Source organism: Onychostruthus taczanowskii, unplaced genomic scaffold (assembly GCF_017590055.1).
Source record: "Onychostruthus taczanowskii isolate IOZ18803 unplaced genomic scaffold, ASM1759005v1 scaffold53, whole genome shotgun sequence".
In the NCBI taxonomy this organism is placed as follows: Eukaryota; Metazoa; Chordata; class Aves; order Passeriformes; family Passeridae; genus Onychostruthus; species Onychostruthus taczanowskii.
The window spans coordinates 3,897,399-3,922,594 of NW_024502902.1; the positions used below are offsets into that span (position 1 = coordinate 3,897,399).

Genomic DNA, 25,196 nt, shown 5'->3' on the forward strand with positions numbered 1-25,196 from the left:
CCGATGGACTATTGCCGAATTCTTCAGTTGTGTCCTCGTAGGTGAGCTGCACGTTTACTGCACGTTCTGCACCAGGAATGCATTTTCTGTCCCATTGTGTGATTTTTTTGAGCAGCTTTTCACTCCACACCAATATCACTTTCTGCAGCTAAAGCAAATCCATAGACAATTCACAATTTTTATTTTTTTTTTGTGTGGTGCACAGTAATCTTTTTGTAAGGATGTTCAGTTGGAGACTGTAGTGATATCAAGAATACTTGTGTTCTGTGCTCAATATTAGTTTGCCTTTAAGGTTTTTCTTGCAGGATTTTCCCAGACACATACCATCTTAGAAGTATTCCACCAGGACAATATGACTGGACAAGGCTTTCCTAGAATCTTAAGCATATAGTGTGTGTGGTGTTCCTAGTAATATTGATGCAGTTAAGTGTTTAGCCAGGGTGTTTTAGGACTGTGGGCTTGTTGGCCAGAACTGAACACGTTGGAAATGTTTATTAATGAAAGCCAACTGCCAGGTGTGTCCACTGCATCTCTACATAAGAGTTTTCCTGTAGTAGCTTAATGTATAGGCATGCCTAATGCATGTAGAGTATATAAATAAGAAGGAATTTCTGCATGCAGGCACACTGTGTGTGTGCATGCACATAGTAGTAACTAACTTCTGGAATTCCACCAAAAAAAACCAATGTTCTATGTGCCAAAATTTCAGACATATGAAGGCTTTTTCCATGGTCTGTCAGTAGCTGTATTTAGAAACATTTCCTTTTTTCTTTTTTTTAAGTGTGGAAAATAGAATCATGGGGTTGAGTTAAGTATTCTTTCACTGCTTGTCCATGAGTAAAATTTGAACCGCTGAAGCAGGACAGGCAGTCTGCTCAGGAGAATCAAACAGTCCTAAGTTGGACTGGCTTGTGATTTGCCCAAGTTTGATACTTAATTTTTTTCCCTAAGTTTTGATTTTTTTCAAAAAGTCCTGCTGCTCACGTTTTGTAACTAAACTGACCTTACCAGAGGGGATTTGGAGCTGAAGCCTTTGTTAATCAGCAGTGAGTGCTCTCTGCAACACTTCTTTATGGAGCAAACTTGGAATCAAAATACAGGAACTTATGAAAATGTATACATTTAATTTTTTGAGGAGCTCAGGTGTACTGGTCATGGAAGATTTTTGTCTTTAGACAGAGAACTAAACAAAGGATATAATAGAAAGTAGTGGTACTTTACTGTGAACTTCTGGATGTAAACTGGTGTTTTTCCAAATATCAGGGCAGAATCAGTTTTATAAAACATATTTAACACTAGCTCACTTGTTTTGGAAGTAGTGGTGCATTCCACCATTCCCAGTTCATTAGTATATTAAGCTAAATGAGCTTCTAGCTGCATGGTGTGACTTCTAAGCACACTAAGGCTCCTTTTGGGGGGTGTACTGAATCTATTTATGGAAACATTTTTTTTCATTTATTGAAACTCCTATTTATGGAAGTTGAAATCAGTGTTTTTCCATGTTTAATCTCAGCTTCTCTACTGTCTTCTTAAATAATGATTTTTCAAGATGTGTTTACAGTTAATCGGAAATTCGTGGTAACGGTAGCTAATATTTAAATATTTGTAATGAAACTTTGGTTATGGATGATCTTTCTCCTTCCCCCATGCAGCCAGTGGTGTTGGGTTTTAGTTATTTGATAATCTCTCACATGACTGCAGAGAAGAATACAAAAGCAAATCCCTGAAGTGGAAAAAACAAAACAACAAACTCCAGTGAACCAAACACCCTCCCCCATATTTTTTTCAATTGCATGCTGTTAGACATAGATGTGATTTCTGGATGCCTTTCTCCATACTTTCTGAAGAATAAATAGCCTGAAAGACTTCTACCTTGCTTAGAAAACATTCCAAAAAGTGTATGAGGTGCAAAAAAAAAAAAAATCAGAGTGCAAGGTAGATGTCAAGGATTTTAATTGCTTTAAATTTGTGTTATAATGTCAGAGCAGTAGAAAGACAGCATACTCAAGAGTGTTGGGAACTGCCAACCACAGGCTAACAGACCCAGTGGCTTTTTCTGCTTCTGTTTTCATGAGGAATTGCACATACTTCAAATGCATGCCAAGTGTTAAACAAATTTGTTTCAGGTCAAGGAATGGCAGTTACAAGTGCCAGGAAATTGGCAGCATCTTAATGATACGAACCTTAGGATTTTTAGAAAGCTTGTAATGGACAGCTCTGTCTTGTAATGGTTTTTGCTTTGCAAAATTACCTATTGTATAAAAATAATGAAATATCTTCCATCAGTGAAAGGTGACCATCAAAATTTAAAGTAAAAAATCCCCAACGAACTCCACCCTTATTAAAGATTTTAAACTTAATGGAATTGCCTTTTAAACAAAGACAGCATGCAGCGAGGAATGGGTACAGTAATTGCAGAGTCTTGTGTACTGTTACTGTGGCTTGCTGAGAACTTGGATTTTCCCACTGTGTCATGGTGCTGAGGCAGATCAGGAGAGCTCAGTGATTTGACCAACTCTTCAGCATTTTCCTTTCCCCAGAGCTTCATATTGTTGTGAGGCCAAGCTCTCATTCTCTATGAATATTGCTACCTTGGTGTTTCAAAAGACCTAATCACCTGTAAACTACAATTTACCAACACCTGCTTGAAACTAATGACACTTCTTCCTGAGGTACTGAGTAACAGTAGGGTCGCTTAGATGTGGATTTGCATAAACTTCCCTTTTGTGTAGCTAAGTATGGCCTTGGTTTTATTTATAGCCAAATAATTAAAATAAATTTAATGTGAAAGCCTGATTTCTCTTCCCTCCTTGTTCCATTTAGTTGGGTTTAAATGCTGTGTTGCTGTCATCTTTCACTTGAATAGTAATAAATTGCAGTTAGAAACAGAGGCCTAGGACTTCACTGTGGGATGGGGAAGAGAAATGGTGTGAGCAAAGAGTACATGTGGCATCTTCAGTACCTGTGGCAGAACACAAGGGGAAATGTGACTACCACACAGTTTCCAGGACTAAACCCTAGTTTCAAGGTTTTTTCCCTTGCAATGCCAGATGCTGGGTCTGTTGTGAGACAGAAGATTTCCCATCTCAGGTTCCCTTACCAGGGCTAAGCCCCTTGTTACCTATACTTGACAGTGAATGGAGGTGTTTGCAGCAGCTGCCCCTTCTGTGTATGTGCAGTTCCACCAGGACTGGGGGTCTTGTTTGGCCTTGCACTTTGCAAGCATGAAGTGAAGTGATCGTGGAAGTGAAAAATAAAGACTTGTAGTTCATTGTGCAGTTTCTCATATATCTTCCTCCTTTTTTTTATTGCCTGTATTTTTAGAGATACTGTGTAAGAACTAATCTGTCTTTGAGAACAAATGGGAACAATTTTCCTTTAGAAGTAACCTTGAATAGTTTCCCCATAAATTCTAGTTCTCACAAATCAAACTTCATTTCCATCTGTTATGCACAGGCAATCTTGAGTACTTACTGATAACTGCTAAAAAGAGAAACATTAATCTAAACTTTAATTTTGTGTCTCCGAAACTTTTTAGTTGATCTTGAAATATAGAGAACGCCATGCTTTAGCACAGAGAACAAGTAATTTTTCAAAAGAGCTAGGGATATGTGTAGAGCCTGCAGGGAAAGGTATATATGCTGCAATGGCCTAGTACTGGGCAGAGATAAAAGTTCTGAATTTCTTTTTCTACAATTCCAGCATTTTGTGTTCCTTGAGGGGAGGAGTGTGCAAATATGACTGCAAGCAATCATGCAGTTTGTGGGATACCACTAATTCTCTTTTTTGTGTGTTCCTCCTCAAAGGAGATTTTTGCTTGTTTGTAAGATGTAGACTCTTATAAAAGTGCAAGCTTTTTGTGTTTGGTTTTTACGAAACATTAGACCTTTTCAGACGAACTTCTTAACCTACTAGTAGCAGTGTTCAGAGCTGTCTTTAAGTAGCAAGATAGATTTTACCTCACTCTTCCAGCCTCTATGGCAGTACACTTCTGGGATGAGGGCCTGGTCTTGGATGCTGGTATGGTTTTCACTTTGTCCCTGGGAAGTCTGCAGGATGTTACAGCCAAGTGACTTTGAAGGGCTTCTTGCTAGCAGAAAGACACACTGGGAGAAAGGGAATAAGGCTTATTTATGAATGTTTCTGTTTAACCCAGATAACTAATGAGTCTCCTTTGAAGGTTTAAGTGATCATCTCCTAAGGTTTAATAAGGCTTCTCTGCAACAGATGCCAAACTAGTGTGAATTGAAACCGCAGCGCTGGTTTGACCCAAGGTCAATGCCGTGAACTGCTACCTACTTTATTAATTTTGGATTTCTCTCTAGGGAGAACTGGAGAGACAGTTGCTCCAGGCTAATCCCATCCTGGAGGCCTTTGGAAATGCCAAGACAGTGAAGAATGACAACTCCTCAAGATTTGTGAGTATTATTATGTTGTGAGTGTATTCAAAAAGTGCATCAAAAGTGCATTTTACACTTTACAGAGTGTTCTGCTTTTGGGTGAATAGAGGATAGAGTAACTGAGTGACTTTCTTTAAATTAATCTGGGAAATTAATTTCATTTGGTGAATTATCCAGAAGAGATCTTTTAGGTCTCTAGAATGAAGAAACCAGACCCTGTGCCAGGATCATCTGTGCTGATTTCTTGGTAATCATTACAGTCAGTTTTATCCTAGAGAGCAAACACTTGTCCTTATTTTGCCTGCTCTGGAGAGCAATGGACAACATATGAGAGGCAGGTGGGGGAGCTGGAGCAAAACCAAATAAAAATGGTTGAAGCTAACACTGAAAGAGGTGGAACTGTCAGAGTAGTGTAATGTGAAATTCAAGGGAACCCTGGTTTTGGGAAATCTAGGCTGAAACATAGTGAGTGTGAGTTGTAGGCTGTCACAGTGACAGAAGTGTCTGGAAGTGCTTGGTGACTTTTTTGTTCAATTGCTGTTGTGATCAGCAGGCATTGCCTATTGGCTGACCTTATGCTTTGCCTAAAACCTGCCTGACCTGTTTGGAGTTTCCTTTCCTGGATTAAATAGAGAAGGTTTACCTCTGTTGTTTACTGTTGTTACCAAACGCAAGGAATACTAATTTTAATGCTTTTGTCTTCCTCTTAGGGCAAATTTATCAGAATCAACTTTGATGTCAACGGCTACATTGTTGGAGCCAATATCGAGACCTGTATCCTTTCTGTAACCCCTTGAAAGGTTCAAGGCTCTAGAGGTGTCAGGAATGGTACCTAGCAGTCTCATCACCACTGACGTAGGTTGAGAAAGCAGTTGGAAGCACTCTTAAATTTCTGCTATCAAGATCACTCTTGTAGTCTCCTCTTTCCTCAATAGTATTTTGTGACCTTTGTGATCATGGTGCAGACCTTTTCTGAATTAATGAATGAATTCTAATCTTAAGAGGTGAATGCAAGCATAAACTGCAGCAACATGAATAGGTGTGGAATTTCATAAGTCATTCTTGCTTCTTTCCAAGGCAAGTGGGGATTGATGGTATAAATTTTTATGTTTCTTACCAATTAAGTCTCTCTTACCATAGTCATCATTCAGAGGCTGGCAGAACTGAGACCAGAAGCTCGGTGGGTTGTTGACTGATAATGATTGCTAAGTCAACACCCCTGTCAGTTGGTATGAAGAGAACATCAGGTAGTTTTTTCTCCTGCCACAGAATAGGAAGGGATTTGTATGTCCTGTCATGGCCTTGACTCTCTGAAGATCTGCTGGAGAAGTCACGTGCAATCCGCCAGGCCAAAGAGGAGAGAACCTTCCACATCTTTTACTACCTGCTCTCTGGGGCAGGGGAGCATTTGAAGAGTAAGTATGATTGTGTTGTGATGGGGGAATCCCATAACTACAACAACAGAGGGCTCAGAACACCTGTAGACAAAGACCTATTCCTTCAGTTCCTCCTTCTCTGCCTTTTGGATATGGTCAGCTCTCCTCCACTTCTTTCTTGCACTCATATGTCCATCTGCCCTCCCCCTGAACACTTCTCAGTTCCTGAAAACTTGCTTCTCTGGTTCCTTCCTGCACTTGTCTCCCTGCCAGCAATGACTCTACACCCTTCCTTATCTAAATCACTGTCCCATGTTTAGTCTAGTCTTGCATGATGTAAACCATTCTGGTGCAGGAATGGTCCTGCTGTGATGCACTCGACATGTAACTGAGTGGAGCAAATCTGCAAACCTCTAAGCAGCTCTAGCAGCCTGGGATCCCAGCACACCTTGTTTTAATACCTCAGCCTGGTAATGTGGGTCTGTGTTGTGCAAGAGCTGCAAATGGATCTGCAGGAATGACACAAGGAGAGGACTTTCTCATAGCTGCTACTGTTTCAAGCGTTCATATGTGAACTTTCATCTGACTTGAAACAAATGAGGTATCTGAAATTAAAGGCAGATTTACTTTCAAATTAATCTCTGCTTTTTACAGATTTAGGACCTAATGATGAGTGACACTGCTTTGGTGGAGTAGTCCAGAGGAAGGAATAGCAAGAAATAACACAGAAAAACTCTGTGTTTATCTAAAATACATTAAATGTTCAGCCCGAAGTAAAACTGGGCTTAATCCTAGATTCATCCAGGAGATGGTAGTGTATGCAAGTCAGAAATTTGATATTGGTGGTAGCTTGTTGTCTGTTAAAAAAAATCCATAGCAACTTCTTTCTCAATTCTTTCCTAAGATGATCTGCTGCTGGAGCCTTACAACAAATACCGCTTCCTTTCCAATGGGCATGTTACAATCCCGGGTCAGCAGGACAAAGACATGTTTCAGGAGACCATGGAGGCAATGAAGATCATGGGCATTCCAGATGAAGAGCAAATAGGTATGAATATGCAAGGAATTAAAAAGGGAACAGGCTGTGTCTCGAGATTTTTTGTTCTGATGTTCTTTTTTTTGTTTTGGTTTGATTTGTTAGCTTTTTGTCCAGGGATTTTGTTGGTTTTGTTTTGCTTGTGTCCATTCCTGCTCCCCCTGCCCTGAGTGAACAGTGTGCAAGTAACAAAATTCAGTGGCTTTGGAGTGACCCACCTCAGGATCTACCAGCACAGTTTCAGGTTACACAGTTAACTCTAGAACAAGCAGCTAATGAAAACATACTTCTGATTGCTGTTTTTGTTCCTATTCTGAGGCATGTGTACCCAGTTTATGAAAAACGCATCAAAGATACAAGGATCCCCTCATTCCCTTATGCAATGCATGGCTTGTGTGCTCCCCCTATCCCTTAGCAGTGGCTCTAAAGTATCTGATCCAACCACTGCTGGATTAGTCCTCTGAGAATGGGCTGGTCATAGTGCCTTTCTTTCCAGCTTAACACTGAACTGCTGATCAGAAATTAATATTGTCTGATTCTGGGAGCACAGTAGCATGACAGTGAGAATAGAAATGCACGCAGCCAGCACAAAGCACAGTGATACATATTCACCAGAGCTCCCTGCTCGCTCATTCATTATCTGCCCCACTGGTTGGAAATCAGTGTTCTGCAAAGTCTCACCTTCAAAATGTCTATGGTCTTCTAAAGCTAGGACTGGTACTCTCTACACTGAAGCAAGCAAGCATCTGTTGTGGTTTGACATCACCACCTCTGCTGGAGGCTGCAGCTCTTGGGGCTGTAAGGAACATTTATTTGCCTGTGCCTTCTGCTGTTTCTGGTCATGCTGTTGTTATTGACAGTTTAATACTTTTATTGATATCCTGGATCATCTGAGACTGAAACTTCTGTATGAAGGTGAAGAGAAATTTGCCTAAACTAAATAAAAGAAATGGTAGCCTAATTCATTGTCAGGGTGTCCTGCTATGCTCAGTTTCTTGAGTTTTTTGTAATGTATGCTCTAGGGTATGTCTTTGCTGTCATGTAGATGAGTTATTGGTTCCAGGCACTACAGCAAAAACAGCTTTAATGTTTTACACTTGCTGAAGAGCCTGTTTCAGTGTCCTTTTTCCAAGATCCAGCCTAACCCTCCCATGACACTGCTTCGTGCTGTTCCCTTGGATGCTGCCATTGGTCACCAGAGAGATGGGTGCCTGGCCCTCCACTTTCCCTTCTGAGGAAGCTGTAGGCTGCTGTGAAGTCCCCCCTCAGTCTCCTCCAGGCTGAACAACCAAGTGACCTCAGTCGCTCCTCCTGTGGTTTCTCTTGACCCATCACCATCTTCATAGCCATCCTTTGGACACTCCCTAGTAGCTTTATATCTTTCTGATATTGTGACACCCAAAACTGCACTCAGGACTTGAGTTGAGGCTACACCAGTGCAGAGCAGAGTGGGACAATCACAAACATATATGTCTTTTCTGTTGCTCCTAATGTAGCATATAATGGAGCATTTGTTCACTCTCTTATGAAAAGGATGTTTTCTTAAAACAAATCTTTTTGTGATAGTGTTGTGGTTTAACTGCAGTTGGCAACTAAGCCCTACATGGCTGCTCACTAACTCCTGCCCAGTGGGATGGGAGAGATAATTGAAATAGTAAAAGTGAGGAAACTCATGGATCAAGATAAAGACAGTTTAACAGGTATAGCAAAAGCTGCACATGCAAGTGAAGCAAAGCAAGATGAGGAATTCATTCACCACTTCCCAGGGGCAGGCAGGCGTTCAGCCACACCCAGGAAGGCAGGGCTCCATCACGCAGTGACTTGGGAAGACAAACATTATCACTCCTAACATCGTCCCCTTCCTTCTTTTCTGAGCTTTATATGCTGAGCATGATACCATGTGGTATGGAATATCCCTTGGGTCAGCTGGGGTCAGCTGTCCTGGCTGTGTCCTTTCCCATCTTCTTTTGCACCCCCAGCCTCCTCCTGTGTTATGAACACTTGTTTCCAGCACAAATCCAGAACACAGACCTATAACAGCTACTGTGAAGAAAATTAATTCTACCCCAGCCAAAATCAGCATAAATAAGTAGAAACTGGGGCACAAAAAATACCTTCATTGCAAGATCCCCTTCAAGTGACTGGCAGTTTACTTTGCTCAAGGCAATTGGAAGCTATTATGCAATGAGCTTTTATATGTGGTGAAAATTGAATTGACACCATCTTCCCTGTCTTGGCATCTGATAGTTTTGCTTTTTTGACGTGCATCATTTGAAGAGTATGAATGTATCATTAGCAATGGGGTGGGGTGCTTCAGCATATAATTAGTAATAGTTACGGTACGGGCACTTTCGCCCACATCCTGCTGCCTTCTGTACTTTATAATGTATGTCTGTAAGGACTGCAGATCTTGGTTAGGGAACTGAAAGTATTACTGGGTTAAAGAAACAAAGTCTTTAATTGGGGTGTACGCTTAACTGTCTCTTTCCTTGTGTTCAACAGTAACTGTTGAGGAAAAATTAGTACCAAATTCATTGAATGAGTTTTGACCCTCAAGCAGAGAAAAAGTGTTTTATTAAAAAATACAGTTGTTGTAAGTGGCACTTTACCCTCAGTCCTGTCTGTCACTATTTTATAGAGATGTTGAGAATAGGTAAATTTCTAGGTTTTGTAGACATGCATAGGAGTGACATGGCATGTCCTTTGTCCTGAATGGGAGTCATTTAGAAGAATAACCTGTGGTGTTTTTCCCTAAATTTCAGAAGGATTTTTGGGATGCTGAGATGGGCCTCTTTACCATGTTAGAAAACATAACTGGGTAATATGGATAACTGGGTCACATTTTGGCGATGTCTGACACTAAGCTGTTATTATTACTATTTTAAAAGGTCTGCTGAAGGTTATCTCAGGTGTTCTTCAACTTGGCAACATAGTCTTCAAGAAGGAGCGTAATACAGACCAAGCCTCTATGCCAGACAATACAGGTAACCAATCTCCTCCCCCACACCAAAGAAAAGTGCACCAAAAAAGCCTACAGGAAGTTGTTGCAAGTGGGAGAAAGTTTTGCAGTATGTATGGAATGCTGGAGTCCTGTTTTTCCACGGGGTGAATGATTTGTCAGAGGAGCTGGCGTGCCCCTTACAGATACACAGTGTTCTGCCAGGCGTGTGTTTGCAGCCACCCACGGGCAGGAATGTGACACTGTTCCTGTGTCAGGGCTAGGCAGGAAGTACACGGGAGCAGATGAAAAGGATTACTCTACTGCAATGTGTGGAGTGTGTGTTTTAAACAAGCTACAGTAATTGCTCCTTCAAACCTATATTATCAGATTTTAAGGAATGTTCTTTGCTGCCTTTGTAGGTAGTCTGGTAACTGTGAGAGTAAGGTGGTGGATAGTTTTATGGTGGGTGTAAAAGCATGTGTACATATTTTAATTGCACTGCCCATTGTTGAATGTGTAAATAGTGCCATGTTTCACGTGATAGAAAACTGTTATAGTCTTCTATAAGAAATAGTCTATAGTCTTCTGTAACAAATATAACTATTTGTTAACTCTTAGACCTTCATTGTAGATGTACTGCAGAAGTGCAAATGTTGCTAATTTATCACTAAGTGGGGGGTTTTTTGGCTGTTATTTTTTAAAATATGCTCTAAATGTCATTTTAAGGAGAGTAAACCGTTTGGGTTTTGGATCTTGAATCTGAAATACAGAGTTGTCTCAAAGACTAATCAGTAGATGAAGACAGAACAACTAGCTTGATTAAGAAATCCATTATCTGATGTATTTTTAGATTGATTACAGACAATGACCTTTCTAAAGCTTCTGTGTTACAATTTAGTTGTATGAGGCTATTACTTCAAATATACTCTAGTGGCTTCTGGAGAAACTCAGTAAACTGTAACATGGGTTGCAAGAGGGTTTTTTTAGTGTGTTTTTTTGGTTAGGAAGGTATTTTGTCTCAGCAACCTGTTCTTGATTTAATGTTTTTTGTAAACTGTTTCATGACTTTTCTAAAGACAGTTGTCAGAATATTTTTCTTTTTCTCTTGCTTTCTGTGAGAAAAACAGAGTAATATGAATCTTTTGTTTCCTCTTACCATCTTTAGCTGCTCAGAAGGTGTCTCATCTTTTGGGTATCAACGTGACAGATTTCACCAGAGGTATCCTGACTCCTCGCATCAAAGTTGGACGAGATTATGTCCAGAAAGCTCAGACCAAAGAACAGGTAGGCATTCTCAGAAAATTAATGAGTAATTTCGTCTCTAAGCTTACTGCTGCACAGCTAATAAATGTATCAGAGGTTTCTGTAGTGTTTACTGACCATCTTTATGATTGCAAGTATGGCAAGCACACTTGAACGTCATACCATAATATATTGCTTCTAACATAATATATTGCTTGTTCATGTAATATGTATAAAGATAGAATTCACCCTGTCCCTTAGCACTTTCTCTCATCAGAAAAAAAAAAAAAAGAGAACACAAGTCCCTAATTTTGGTGATTGGCTGTCCCTACAGAGTTAGTAGTTTCAATGTGGTGTGCAAAGGTGATATTTTCGAGTTGGAGCAATACAGAAAGCACTATTTTTGAGTAGGTCAGCTACTAAGATAGAAGAATTTGCTACTCAGCCTTGAAATTGATTGGAGATTTTGTAACATTCTTGCCTGTTTGTGCTGTAAATGAAACCTGACCTAGGAGCTCATGGCCTGCTTGAATGGAGCAAAGCCCTGTGTTTACTGATTGCCTGGCTTCTTTATGAACACAGCATTATCCTCTAAATAAAGAAACATGGCCCTGTAGCATTGAAGGGATTGGTAAGAGATAGAAGTCTGGAAAAAGTCAAGGGTTGCCTTTCCATGCTGCTTGTCCCTTTTGATGTTTAGTTTCTTACTACATGTAGTATTTGTGTAGTATTTGGTATGGGAGTGTCAGGGAGGGATTTGCCTTCATAAATCCAAAGTTACAAAAGAATTTAAGTTCATTTCCTTGGGCCTATGAAATACTCCATGTTACTACAGTCTTTGGAAGTGACTGGGCATAGTTTTTATTTCTTTAATACCAGCTCGTGTTTCATCCAGCAGGCAGGATCCTAAAATTTGGTTTTGACACACTAATTTAGAGGCAAATTCTTTGCTCCTGTATATGGAATATCACTATGTCGTGTATTTTCATTTGAAATAAACTGAAATAAGCCTTGTTCAGTGAATTTCCCAGTGGAGAGAAAATGTCGGACTACAGTTGCGCTGCTAGATCCTGAAGCAGTGTAATCTGCCTTTCTTTGGTTTGTGATGCACCTTTTGATGTTGATATGTTTGCTGTTTAGGCTGATTTTGCCATTGAAGCACTGGCCAAAGCCACTTATGAGCGGATGTTCCGGTGGCTGGTTATGCGCATCAACAAGGCTTTGGATAAGACCAAGAGACAGGGTGCTTCCTTCATTGGAATCCTTGACATTGCTGGCTTTGAGATTTTTGAGGTAAGGAGATGTCAGGTCCTTGCACTCAGCACAGTTTAATATGGAGCAAAGACCACAGAAGGAAATAGCTTAACAACTGGAAAATAACACACTCTTGATAAGGATGTGAAGTCCACAGAAAGGGGAATTAACATAAAGTCTCATGCAAGATAAGTGTAGGAGAGGAAGAGCTGAAGGAAAGTTGAGGGAGGGATGGGAGCGAAGGGAAATGTGAGCTCTTTCTCTAGATGACAGTGAACTGTTAAGCTAAACTGTTACGGGATTCTATTAAATAATTTTAGGATGTGGTTTGCATTATAATCTGAAGCAGCCACAGACTGCCATGAAAAAAGAAGTATCCTACCATTATCCCAGCAAGGCAGCTTCTGTCAACCTGTGTTATGTTACACTGGATCTAATGCATGAACAGCTGAAAAATTGATTGGACCATTTATTAATGAAATAGAAAACTGAGACACAGAAAAGTTAGCGTTGGTTTTTTTGGAGGTTGTTTTTGTTTGTTTGTTGGTTGGGTTTTGGGGGGTATTTTTTTTCCTTCTTCTTCTTATTGGTATACCTTTGGCTTCACAGTGGCTGGATCTCATGAAAAGAAGAGAAGAAATAACATAGTTAGGAATTATTACATAGGGAGGAATTAGAACAGGACCGCTTTCTTTAGAAGCCGCATTATGATTTGTGTAGTCAAACGTAAAAATGCACTGTGGCTTATTAACCTTGTCCTTACTGTTTGAAGAAGTCTGAAAATTTTATAGAAATTTCCCTCATTTTCCTTGCTCTGATTTTATATAAGGATTAAAAAGGGACTTTCCAGTCCACACATTTAGGAATTTGTCCTCAGGCTTCTGTTGCTACTTCTTCCTGTGAAGAGGACTTGCTGGCTCTGCATTTGTGAGAAAACCAGAGTCCTTTCTTGTCCTGGGTTAAGTGGTTGCAGTAAATCTTCTGCTGTTTACAGCTAAACATTCTTTTGCAAAGTCTGAGAACCAGTGTGTATGAACTTCCCTAGGGATTGCAGCAGTGTGCAATGGCACGTGACAGAGCAGGCAGTTGATATCCAAAGGGGTTATTGACAGTGGACTGTCTGCCCCACTCTAGCTGAGATTCCCAAACCACAGATACAATCTTTTGTGCTAAGAGGATGCTAGGTGTGTCTTCACAAGCAATTGCTCAAACATCTTTCTGCCTTTTTCTTCATTAGCTGAACTCCTTTGAGCAGCTGTGTATTAACTACACAAACGAAAAGTTGCAGCAGCTCTTTAACCACACCATGTTCATTCTGGAGCAAGAGGAGTACCAGAGGGAGGGCATAGAGTGGAATTTCATTGACTTTGGCCTGGCCCTGCAGCCCTGCATTGACCTCATAGAGAAGCCGGTAAGTTTGTTGTTTCACTATCCAGCTGGAAATGGCTGCGCTGATTTTGTCATTGAGGACATCATCTCTGGCCCTCTAACTTTTGTAATCCTCTACTGACACTGTAATATGATTAGAAGCAGGAGTGAAAAGCTTCTTTTTTGTCTGAAAGTGTGTCAGCAATAAGGCTGTTAGTTCTGTAGGGAACACTGCATGAAAATGGATCTAATTGGCCACTTTTTCCTCTCACTATATTGTCCTCACTTGAGTAGGTAGGTCTGCATGGTGCTAGATGTATGTGCAGCTTGCCATAAGTAGTGTGAACTTCCTTACTTAACTACAGGTGTGATGAGAAGCTGTGAACTCTGTTGCTTTCATTCTGCTCTAATGAAACTTGAGAATTTACAAATTTCATAGTAGATGTTCCAATAGTAAGGACTAGTTTGTGAAACTTTCTGCCATGGCCTTTTGCATTTAGACATCTGAATATATTTAGAAAGCTGCATAAAAATATTTCTTCTATTAAAAAATATCTTTTGCCAAAGAAACAACCTAGACAAATGTCATAGAAGAGACTTTCTCATAAAAATGGTCAGAATTCAGATGAGGATATGGAAGAACTATTAACAATTTATATTAGAATGGAAGTAGTGTAACTGATACCACACAAGAGGTGAATGTGATGTGGATCAGTCCTAGTTGTCCTTTTTTTCTCCTCTAGCTATCTAAAGGTGTTAATTATCGTTGTAGTCATGTAGTTAATGATGTTTTGATGTTTCCCTTCTTTAAGGCTGGGCCTCCTGGTATACTGGCTCTGCTGGATGAAGAGTGCTGGTTCCCAAAAGCAACAGACAAAAGCTTTGTGGAAAAAGTTGTTCAAGAACAAGGCACCCACCCCAAATTTCAGAAGCCCAAACAGCTGAAAGATAAAGCTGACTTCTGTATCATACATTATGCTGGCAAGGTAAAAAATTAATAGCAAAAATGTGAAGGTTGGAATGCTTAATTCGTAACCATTGCTTCTTAGAAATGGCTACTTACCAAAATGGTTGCCTATGAGAAACCATCAGAAGGTTTCATGGAAGTGTTCCATTGCAGAGGAGCTTACAGGGTCTATGGAGGCCTAACTTGCCTGCAATTTTATCTATATTTATAGTTCAAGACATGTCAAAGTGACAGCAATTTAAATTTGTACTGTGTGACTTGATGAGACTGGAGGTACTGCTCAGAGGAAACCTGCATCAAGACTTCATCACCAAAAATGCTGAGGCAGGTGTTTTTTGTGTCACACTCCGGATGGTACAAACTAGCATTGCAAATCCATTCCCTTTACTGACAGAACAGAACATGCAGCTTTTTGTAAGGGTTGGAAATTCGTAGGTGTGCTTACTTAGATGGGAAATCCAAGAATGTTTAGGTAATCTGTTGTTGTGCAAACCTTGGAGACACTTTTCTAGACTGTGCCAGATGTTGGATATTGGGCTGCAGAAAGCTGCCCATCCTAAACTTCTCAAACTTCTTGATCTTCTCCAGGTGGATTACAAGGCAGATGAATGGCTGATGAAGAACATGGATCCCCTGAATGATAACATTGCCACTCTTCTGCACCAGTCGTCGGATAAGTTTGTGTCTGAGCTGTGGAAAGATGGTATGTATTTAAACTTCATTTCATTTGTTTGCTCTTTTTTTGTGTGAAAGAGCTTGAGCATCAAAAGCCTGTGATGAGCTGTTCTGCTTTTTTCCCCTGAAGACTAAGCCACTAAGATGAGCATTATCTGGAACATCCTTTGCTTTAGATCATGGTATTTCATTAAAAGTTCACTGTAACTCTAGAGAAAGAAAAGTTCATTTGCATCAACTTCTGTTAAACTTGCTGCATATATAGCAATTCTGTCTCAAAGTGAGGAATACTGGGATAAAATGTGAATGCACCATTATGAGCCAGAAGCTTGTATAGCTGCAACATTCAAGATCTGAGGTGGAATCTGTTTTCAGCCCTGCAACTAAGTGTGCCCTTTCTGCAGTGTTTAGTATTTTACTCTATCTTCTCTGGGTTTTATCTGGTTTTGAGTCTTACTGTTACTGTCACTTTCTGTGGTAGGTTTTCTTTGACGTCTCTGTCTGTTGCAGAGATGCAGAAGGTTCAGAGAGCCTATTTCTATCAACACTTTCCTATTCTTCATCTAGAACCAGGTGACTGAGAAACCCAGCTGTCGTGTCATGTGTGTGATGCATCCTAGAGCCATGCAAGAAATGCTTCCGTTAACTTCTCTTTGTCCCTTTGTCATACCTGCCTGTCTTTCTTGTTCATTTCCTCTGCTTTGTGCTAGTAGCTCCTCATGGACTTTGAAACAAAAGTAAAACTCACCTTGAAAGTGGATACAAAAATACAGACACATTCAGGTGCTTAAAGTTGCTCTTGCACAACTTGAGTAGGAACAAATCTCTGTCAACTGTTTGAATGTAGAACTAGCACAGCTGTATTTCTTGCAAGATATGGAAGGAAGATTTCTAAGACTGCATAGAAACTAAATTCCAGTTTAATATTCCTTTTAGTACTGGGATTTCACTTCAGCAGCTGATAATTTAAAAGAGGGTTTGGCAAAGGAACTCTGCCTGGATGAAGAATGGCCATCAGCAAGTTGTGCCTAACAAGGCCTTTGCTGTGAGACTACTTTTGGGCTTGAAATGTCAACTGACCACAGCTTATCAGTTTTCATTATTGTTCTTAGATGGATCTTCTTTGGCAAGTGACTGTTCTTTTCACTATCCTGAAGTAGGTTGCAAGGCTCAAGATTAAGAGGATTGGCACAGCCACAGTCTGGGATGCACTTCTGTGGACTTCCCTGTGATGTCATCTAGTAACTTAACCTTTTCTTTCTGATAAGACAACCTTGACCCTATTCCAGCAGCTGCTCTAGAAGTGAACTGCTTTTAGCTAATATTAGCTGTAAATGAGAATACTCTTTCTAGTTTATTCTTTTGTAGGGATGTCTCCTAGCAGCTGCATTTTTTTAAATCAGAAGACAATTGAGCACAAGCTAGTGTATTTTCTGAAGTGAAGATTGGCAGCCTGAGTGTAGACATCAGCCTACCACTAAATGTGGTGAAGAGTAGCTTGAAGCCCTTAATAAAAGTGTATTGGAAGTGTGGAAATTTCTAGTGATACAGCTGTTTTTTGCTGGATGGGTGAATATTTATCTCTATGTAGAAAAGCAATGGGAAAAATTAAAACTCCAGTTTCTTCTTGCCCCTGCTACTATCTAGCTGACTAGCTAGATCTAGCTGACTTCTGTTGAGGAAAAAAAAAATCTGTGGTGTGGTGTCCATCCATCAAGGTGATAGTTTCATCAATGCTTGGATGTCATTGTGGCATAGTGGAGAAACTTGGGGCAGGGAGTTCTGACTTTCTCCTAGTGCTGTTGTTATGTCTGTGTCATGGAATACTTGTACTCCAAAACCAGCTCAAGCAGTGGTATCCTGAGGTTTGGGTTTTGTCATGCCTTTTACTGTGCTTGTTCAGTTGACAAGTAGGTACAACTTTTCTGATCATCAGTTCTGACAGTCCTGCCTGTAATGCAAGAGCGGAGCTGTGCTTTTTCTCTATCTGTGGCCCTTCCTGGATCAGAGTTAACTAACAGTTGACTCTGCTGGGCTAGCAGCTAGAACTCTTGTTGGTTTTCATTCTAAGCTAAGCAAGTAGAAGCGTCTGAAACTCACTTCTAGATTGCTCTTCCAGTGCTGCCATCCAGGGCATCAGTAGAATATGTTTGGGATTAAGTTTGGCTCCATCACTCAAACTTCCTGTAGTGAGCTGATGCTTTCTTTTCCTTCCTGCTCCTATCCCTGCACAAATTTTGTACAGGAGTCGACATCTGTGTAGAGATGAAGCAAAAAGGATCCTGCAGCTCCTCTCATTTATCCTGTTCTACCCAGATGTTCTTTGTATGTCCCAAAGTGCTTCCTTTGTTTGTGGGAGAATTTTAATGCTCTTTCCTGTGCTCTCTCTAGTGGACCGTATTGTTGGGCTGGATCAGGTAGCTGGCATGTCAGATACAGCATTGCCAGGGGCCTTCAAAACCAGGAAGGGAATGTTCCGGACAGTGGGACAGCTCTACAAAGAACAGCTGGCTAAACTGATGGCTACCTTGAGGAACACCAACCCCAACTTCGTCCGTTGCATCATCCCCAACCATGAGAAAAAGGTAAACAGCTGTAACAGCACAGCCTGTGCATTCTTACATGGGCTGTGTGGCTGGCTTGATGGCTTTTGTCAGGTTTTGCAAGAGATCTGGAAGAGGCCCTGTTTTCTCAGGGTATTTTTTTAAGATCATCCTAAATAACTTTAGTATGCTTACTAAAATTTTGGAGACTGATCTTTGTAGTTCTCAAAGTGGCATAAAAGCTTTGCATTGTTTCTAACTGGAAAAGAGAGAACTGGCTGTTTTACAAGAAAGAGATGAGGAGAGGCAGGGGAGTAAGCCCTTTTTGTGAAAGCTTTGTGCTATTCATAAAACGTACATTTTCCTCACTAGGCTGGAAAACTGGACCCCCACTTGGTCCTTGATCAGCTTCGCTGTAATGGAGTGCTGGAGGGAATCCGTATTTGTCGTCAAGGTTTCCCCAACAGAGTTGTATTCCAGGAATTCAGACAAAGGTGAGCCCTAGAAAAGAATCTGAAGCAGTCTTTAGCCTGGCAAAGTTAAGACATAAGCACAAAAATGGAAGTCTTTATTGAAACTAGATTGCCAATTTTTCAAAGACAACACATCTGTACTTTGGTATGCCCTGGCACAAAGCCTCCCAAAAGCATTTTTGATTTCTCCAGTAATGATGTAGTTAAGGTGAGGCATAGAGGACCCTGTCCAAGGCTGCTGCTTTATACTCTGCTGTCTAGAGGTGCAGTGGTTTTTGAAAAACTGTTGAACTCACAATGGCATAGGAATGCATACTGGTTTCTTTTGTTGTTTACAAGTACACTTGTGTGACTTAATCTGATGCTTTCTCGTTTTCAGATATGAAATCTTAACTCCAAATGCAATTCCCAAAGGATTTATGGATGGAAAGCAGGCTTGCGTGCTGATGGTAAAACATCCCAGAAACTCTACTTGAATAGAGTAAACTTTATGGGTGTGGTTTAAAAGTTGAGGTTGTGCATGCTAAAAATAACTTGTACTCACAGACCAAAATTCCAAAGTCAAATGTTTTGTCTGAGAGGAGGGTGCAAAAAGCTTCCTCTTGGCTTCATGGATGGAGGCTTTTGTCTGGCATGAGATTCAATAATCCTAGGCAAGAGGACCTTTCTGTTTTCACAGATGCATACTTTGAGATGCCAGCAGTATTCATAGAATCAAAATGCTTAGAAGCATTAATGCTATCTTTAGCACATGCTTAAAGTATGAGCTTTAGTAAACTTTTTGTAATGGCCTGCTGCTGACAAATGCTTTCAGCCAAGGCTCCGACTAGTTTCTGTGGAATTGCCTGCCTCAAAGGGAAAACTTTGCCTCTAGCTTGATGACTAGGCTTGAACTGAGCTTTTTGGCTGTAAGGGATTCTCACTTTACTGTCTTACAGGAGTACAGCTGATGCTTCCTAGCTTAGCTAATAGAAGCATTGGCAGCAAATTCTTGAAAGGAAGGTTGGGCTGGGGTGTCTTTTTTTGACAAAGATAGGACTGAGAAAAAGTAAATGGGAAGGATCAACGGATGTGTTTCTTCTAGAAAAGGAAGAGGGCTCTCAGGAGTAGACATGCATTTCTCACAGCATTCTTGTATTCAAAATACTTGATACCTGTGTTGTTATACCTCTATTAAATGATGCTTTCTGTCATATTTTCTGTCTCTGATTACCTCCATTTGATGCTGTGCTTGGCTGAGCTTCAGCTCCTCTAATTGGGATAGGCCAGGAATTTATTGGGAGTTGGCAACTTTGATTTGCCTGAGCGGCACGTTGTAGTGAAGGGCTGTCTTAGAGCCACGAGCCACAAATATGTTTTGTGATGTTTCACATGGAACAGTCTTTGCAGGACATTAATTCTTCTCTTTCTCTTTTTAGATCAAAGCATTGGAGCTGGATTCCAACCTTTACAGAATTGGACAGAGTAAAGTGTTTTTCAGAGCTGGAGTCCTTGCTCATCTTGAAGAAGAGAGAGACCTGAAGATCACAGATGTCATTATTGGATTCCAAGCATGTTGCAGAGGTTACCTGGCCAGAAAGTAAGTACAGTGATTTTTGAAGTCATAATCGTGTATTTCATCATAAACATGTATTTCTCCTATTTCAAGCACGAGTTTATCTTCAAAAAAAAGGAAATCATTATGTCTAGAATTTTGGTTTTTTGTCAGAAAGGTCATGATTTATTTATTGTATATAACAGTTGATGGTCTTTTAGAGTTTTCTCATCTCTGTAATGCCAGATTTCTGGTACCTGCAAGAATCTCTGTGTGCTGTATCCCAGAAACTACCTGAGCGATAAAGTCTGTTCTTCTCCTTAAGAATGCTATGCAGCAGATCAGGTTTTTGACAGAAGTGCTGTGAAGGTGCAAATGGAAAAGTTTTAATACAGTACTGTTGCAGGAGGTGTAGGGTTTCTCTTGAGCTATCAGGTAGGGCTGCAATTGGTAGAGTTGTAAGATCAAAGATAGTACCTATCAGTTTGGTGGGAAAACACACCTCTGCTTCAGATCTCCCTTCTTGGAAGTGAAGATAGCAAAGCTTTTAAGAGTAGAAGACATAAGGGAAATTTTGTCAAAATAGGAAATTGGATTAAGGAAAAAAGAGCCACTCTTACCTGAGCAGAAAAAAAAATTAAAATTAAGAGAAAGTTTGATGGAAACTGCCGGTTTTTTGGGAGGGAACCCTCTAAAGAAAAAGCACAGAAGTATCTTAAGAAAGTGCTTGGGGGTGTGAATTGTGTGCTGCACTGGGTTCCTTTGTCTCATCTCCACTTGCTTTGCAGAGCCTTTGCCAAGCGCCAGCAGCAGCTGACAGCTATGAAAGTGCTTCAGAGGAACTGCGCTGCCTATCTGAAACTGAGGAACTGGCAGTGGTGGAGATTGTTCACCAAGGTAGGAGTTTTCCCTTTGCAATCCCTCTGCAATGAGCAAAGACATCTTCAACTAGATCAGTTTGCTCAGAGCCCCATCCAACCTGACCTTGAATGTTTTCAGGGATAGGGCATCTGTCCACCACCTCTCTGGAAAACCTGTTTTAGTGTTTCACCAGCCTCGTTGTAAAAAACTCCTTCCTTATATCAAGTCTGAATCTACTCTTTGTTAGCTTAAAACCATTACCTTTTTGTCACAACAAGCCTTCCTAACAAGTTTGGCCCCCTCTATTTTGTGAACCCCCTTTTAGGTACTGACAGGTGCTCTGAAGTCTCCCTGAAGCCTTCTGTTCTCCAGGCTGAACAGCCCCAACTCTCTCAGCCTGTCTTCATAGCAGAAGCGCTCCAGCCCTCTGATCATTTTTGTGACCCTCTGGACCCACTCAAACAAGTCCATACATTTCCTGGGCTGAGGACCCCAGACCTGGATGCAGCACTCCAGGTGGGGTCTCACCAGAGAAGAGGGGCAGAATCCCCCTCTGGTTCAGCCCAGACAGGTCCTTGATCACCAAACACTCCACCCATCAAGTCCATATCTCTTAGTTTAGAGAGAAAGGTCTTGTGGGGTGCCATGCCAAAAACCTTACAGAAGTCCACCTATATGACATTGACTTACCTGTGAATTTCCCTATTGTATGGCAACTTTTTTATTCTCTGACTATTCCTACTTAACCCTAGAGGGTCTGGAATTTACTGAACCCTTTCCTGATGCTTCCCATCCTGGAGGAGAATAAATGGAGTGGCAGAAAGTGTGCTGTTGGCAGAGTAGGGGTTATCTAGTCCTGTATGATTCCCCTAGTGTTCATAACAAAACAGTTGATCGGTCCTTCAAGTAAGAAACTTATCTGAAATGTTATTTGAGTCAGCGCTTCTCTCAAATACAAGAGCATTTCTTCATTTTTTTTTTGTTATTCCTTATACACATCTCATTCCCTTGGTTTCCCTTTCAGGTGAAACCCCTTCTGCAAGTGAGCAGACAGGAGGAGGAGATGATGGCCAAGGAAGAAGAACTAATAAAGGTCAAGGAGAAGCAGCTGGCTGCAGAAAATAGACTGAGTGAGATGGAGACCTTCCAGGCCCAGGTGAGTTTTGCACATCTGATGTGTAAAAATTTTTCTCTGCCTATCCCACTGCTTGAGAGCATCTCCTTTGCTTTTTTGGTCTGGTGGACAAACTGCAGGATTCCAAATTGCTGGAACATGATTTGACAGCCTCTTGTTCACTTTCCTTTGACCTTCTTGCATCTCATTTCCTGCAGCAGGTCTTTTTGTACAGTGACTACCTGTTGCCCTTCTGTAGCCATTATAGCAAAAAGAGTCTCCTTTGGCTGAGTGTTACAGGTTGAATTCAGTCTTGTCATTAATGGAATCCTTTTTGTTGGGAACAGAGAAGGTGGGAGCAGGGTTGGTGTTTTTCCATAGGGCGGATAATTATTTTTTACTTTTGTAAGTGGAAATAGACAATATCCGTATTTCAAATGGATTGAGAAACTTGTGAATAATTTGTGGTTGCAGCTCCTGATTTGTGAAGGAGAACACACACTTAAAACTGTTTTGATAGTTAGCTTTTGGTTAACAGCAGGGGACTGCTGCAATGTTTAAAACTAACTGTGGAACAGAGCAGCACAGAACTTCACACACATTGCTAAGTGCTTTGGCAAATTGGAGCTTGTCTTATTTCTGGCTTTGCATCCAATGTAGCTAATGGCAGAGAAGATGCAGCTGCAGGAACAGTTGCAAGCAGAAACCGAACTGTGTGCTGAAGCTGAGGAGATAAGAGCTCGCCTGACAGCCAAGAAACAAGAGCTGGAGGAGATCTGTCATGATCTGGAAGCAAGGGTGGAGGAAGAGGAAGAACGGTGTCAACATCTGCAGGCTGAAAAGAAGAAAATGCAGCAGAACATCCAGGTAATGCCTTAGGAATGCTGCCTCTTGTCAGGAAAGAGGATAGTGAGGGTTAGGGTCTTTCTTTTGCCTCAGCTTGGAGGGAAATGAAAGAGCGAAGCGGGGGGGGGAAAGAGGCACGGGAAGATCCATCTGTGGAAACAGCAAGAGAACACAGCAGTTCTGGTGCTGAGCCTGAGGCATTCCGTCAGTTGTCTAGAATGAGCTGTTCCATTCTTGAAGGTGATGGCCACTTCTCAAACAATTAGACAAGTATTTGCTTTGTTTTAGGAATGGTAGTATTTTTTGTAAAATAGCATTGTTTATTCTGCTAGGAAATGTGTTGACTGGCATGCAGTATGTTGCATTAAGTCATGGCAGAGATGTCAGTCTAGGACCTAATGATAATACCTTGAGGGAAGGTTGAAGAAACCTTCCATTCTAGTATTGCTGCTGTGCTGTTCCATGAATTGGTGAGCAGCACTGACAAATACCTTGCTTTTCTTTGGGTATTGTGAAGGAACTAGAGGAGCAGCTTGAGGAAGAGGAAAGTGCAAGGCAGAAGCTGCAGCTAGAAAAAGTGACCACAGAGGCCAAATTGAAGAAATTGGAAGAAGATGTGCTAGTTCTGGAAGATCAGAATCTCAAATTGGCTAAGGTAAGACTCCCACATCATCTTCCACAAGCTAAAGATGCGCTGGTGTTTCTCTTGGGCAAAACCACTACAGGCTGACCTTTTCATATTTCTCTTATCTTTGAGAATTCTGACCTGAATTTTTGAAAGTAACTGCCTGCTTGTATTCTCAACAGTCAGAATTGTATGATATTTAAATAACTTTTGCTAAATAATGATCCATGAGCAAACATTTTGTGATGCATTGTTATGCCAATCAGTATCAACTTATTTAATAAAGACTTCCCTTTCAGTTTTGAAAGGGATATCATATCTTTAATTTAAATGCACCTTTAAATTTATTTGAATTCTGTTTGTGATCCTGAAAGGATTTCTTTCTTTGAGATTGCTTGTAGCAGGAGTAGGCACTCATGACATTGACATTTCTAAGCAGTCAGATCTGGAAAAATACCCTGTAATTCCAGCAACTCTTTTGACTCTGCTTTCTCAATTCTGCAGGAAAAGAAACTCTTGGAAGACAGAATGTCTGAATTTACAACAAACCTGACAGAGGAAGAAGAAAAATCTAAGAGTTTAGCCAAACTGAAGAATAAGCATGAGGCCATGATCACAGACCTTGAAGGTAGTTTTGGGGTTTTTTTTTGTTTGTTTTTTTTTTTTTTTTTTTTGTTGTTTTTTTTAAAGATATGCACTGTAAAGACCTTGCCTAATTAGTTTTAGGTGGTTTCTTGTTAATATTTGTTGAAATTCAGTTTCATTTCTGAAAGAGTTTTAGTCCTCCCAAGTTTCTGAAGGGTTAAAAATTAGTCTATAGTGTGTGAGCTATTGATCAGTTTGACAGAGCTGTGCCCTTGTCTGGCTGAAGGTTATATGCCTTGTCAGCTGAGCCCTTGATCTAAATAAAAATCTGCTCCAAAGCAGCCAGGCCAATGGAGAAGAGAGGCTGGTTCTCTTTCTTCTCCTGCTGTGGAAGTGTCTCCACTTTTCTACTTCCAGCAGCATCAGTCTGTCAGGGTTAGTGCTGTTTCTGATAGCCTGTTTGCACATGTTCTTCAGAGTTCTAGAAGGATATTCTTCTGGAGACTGCCTGTTTAGTTCCAGTAAAGGGAGAGCAGACCTTGTGTCCAGCATCACTAAATGGGTGCTTATGCCTGCGTGGTGTGAGACTGGCATTGTGCTTGCATTGTTACAGTGAGAGTGGGATAAGGAGCTTTGGCTGTAAGGTGAGGGGAAGGGAAATTGCCCAGATATATTTTGAGGGCAAAATAGAATAGATGCCTGTATAGGTCCTGACAGAACAATGCAGTCCAGCTACAGTTTGGACAGTTGTGTTATCAGGAAAGAAAGTTGCTTAAATAGATTTATTTTTCTGTGCTCGTACAATGTTCTGAGTGTGTAATTAATGTGTCCCCATCTCCGTTAGAACGCCTGCGACGCGAGGAAAAGCAGAGGCAAGAGCTGGAAAAGACTCGTCGGAAGCTTGAAGGAGACTCCACTGATCTGCATGACCAGATCGCTGAGCTGCAGGCTCAGATTGCAGAACTCAAAATGCAGCTGGCCAAGAAAGAAGAGGAGCTGCAGGCAGCTTTAGCTAGGTGAGAACCTGACCTGTGGGGTTCAGGGACCACCTGGTTGGGAAGTATTTCTTGTCTTGTGTCATTTGGTATAGGGTGAATAGGGATAAATGCAACCTGTGGATGTTGTATTTTAGCCTGTGGACTATTTAAGATCCATGTCCTTGGCATTAGAATTCTTTAGCTGCTGCTCACTGCCACATTCTCTGTTCAGAACTAGACTCTGGATGCGATAGGCACTGCATGCATTTGACTGGAGTAGCAATCCTTAAGCTGTGGTTAAAAAGTAGTGCCAGCACACTGGTGTCCCTCTGGTAGTTGCTGTATCCATCTACTCAGTAAAGTGTCCAATTTCCATTGT

The 25,196-nt window shown here is 40.9% G+C and overlaps 1 protein-coding gene across 1 annotated transcript in view; it reads left to right on the plus strand.

Moving 5' to 3' along the window:
* MYH9 (myosin heavy chain 9) overlaps window positions 1-25,196 on the plus strand; it is a 70,355-nt gene that overhangs the window by 32,653 nt on the left and 12,506 nt on the right. The window contains exons 6-25 of the mRNA XM_041416593.1: window positions 4,326-4,418; window positions 5,111-5,174; window positions 5,717-5,815; window positions 6,681-6,824; window positions 9,701-9,796; window positions 10,919-11,037; window positions 12,136-12,288; window positions 13,487-13,660; window positions 14,430-14,603; window positions 15,173-15,287; window positions 17,651-17,844; window positions 18,175-18,296; window positions 18,655-18,724; window positions 19,694-19,854; window positions 20,598-20,706; window positions 21,695-21,826; window positions 22,445-22,651; window positions 23,148-23,285; window positions 23,760-23,883; window positions 24,685-24,856. Coding sequence (XP_041272527.1) covers window positions 4,326-4,418; window positions 5,111-5,174; window positions 5,717-5,815; window positions 6,681-6,824; window positions 9,701-9,796; window positions 10,919-11,037; window positions 12,136-12,288; window positions 13,487-13,660; window positions 14,430-14,603; window positions 15,173-15,287; window positions 17,651-17,844; window positions 18,175-18,296; window positions 18,655-18,724; window positions 19,694-19,854; window positions 20,598-20,706; window positions 21,695-21,826; window positions 22,445-22,651; window positions 23,148-23,285; window positions 23,760-23,883; window positions 24,685-24,856 — 2,660 coding nt within the window. The remainder of the gene's footprint in view (window positions 1-4,325; window positions 4,419-5,110; window positions 5,175-5,716; window positions 5,816-6,680; window positions 6,825-9,700; window positions 9,797-10,918; window positions 11,038-12,135; window positions 12,289-13,486; window positions 13,661-14,429; window positions 14,604-15,172; window positions 15,288-17,650; window positions 17,845-18,174; window positions 18,297-18,654; window positions 18,725-19,693; window positions 19,855-20,597; window positions 20,707-21,694; window positions 21,827-22,444; window positions 22,652-23,147; window positions 23,286-23,759; window positions 23,884-24,684; window positions 24,857-25,196) is intronic.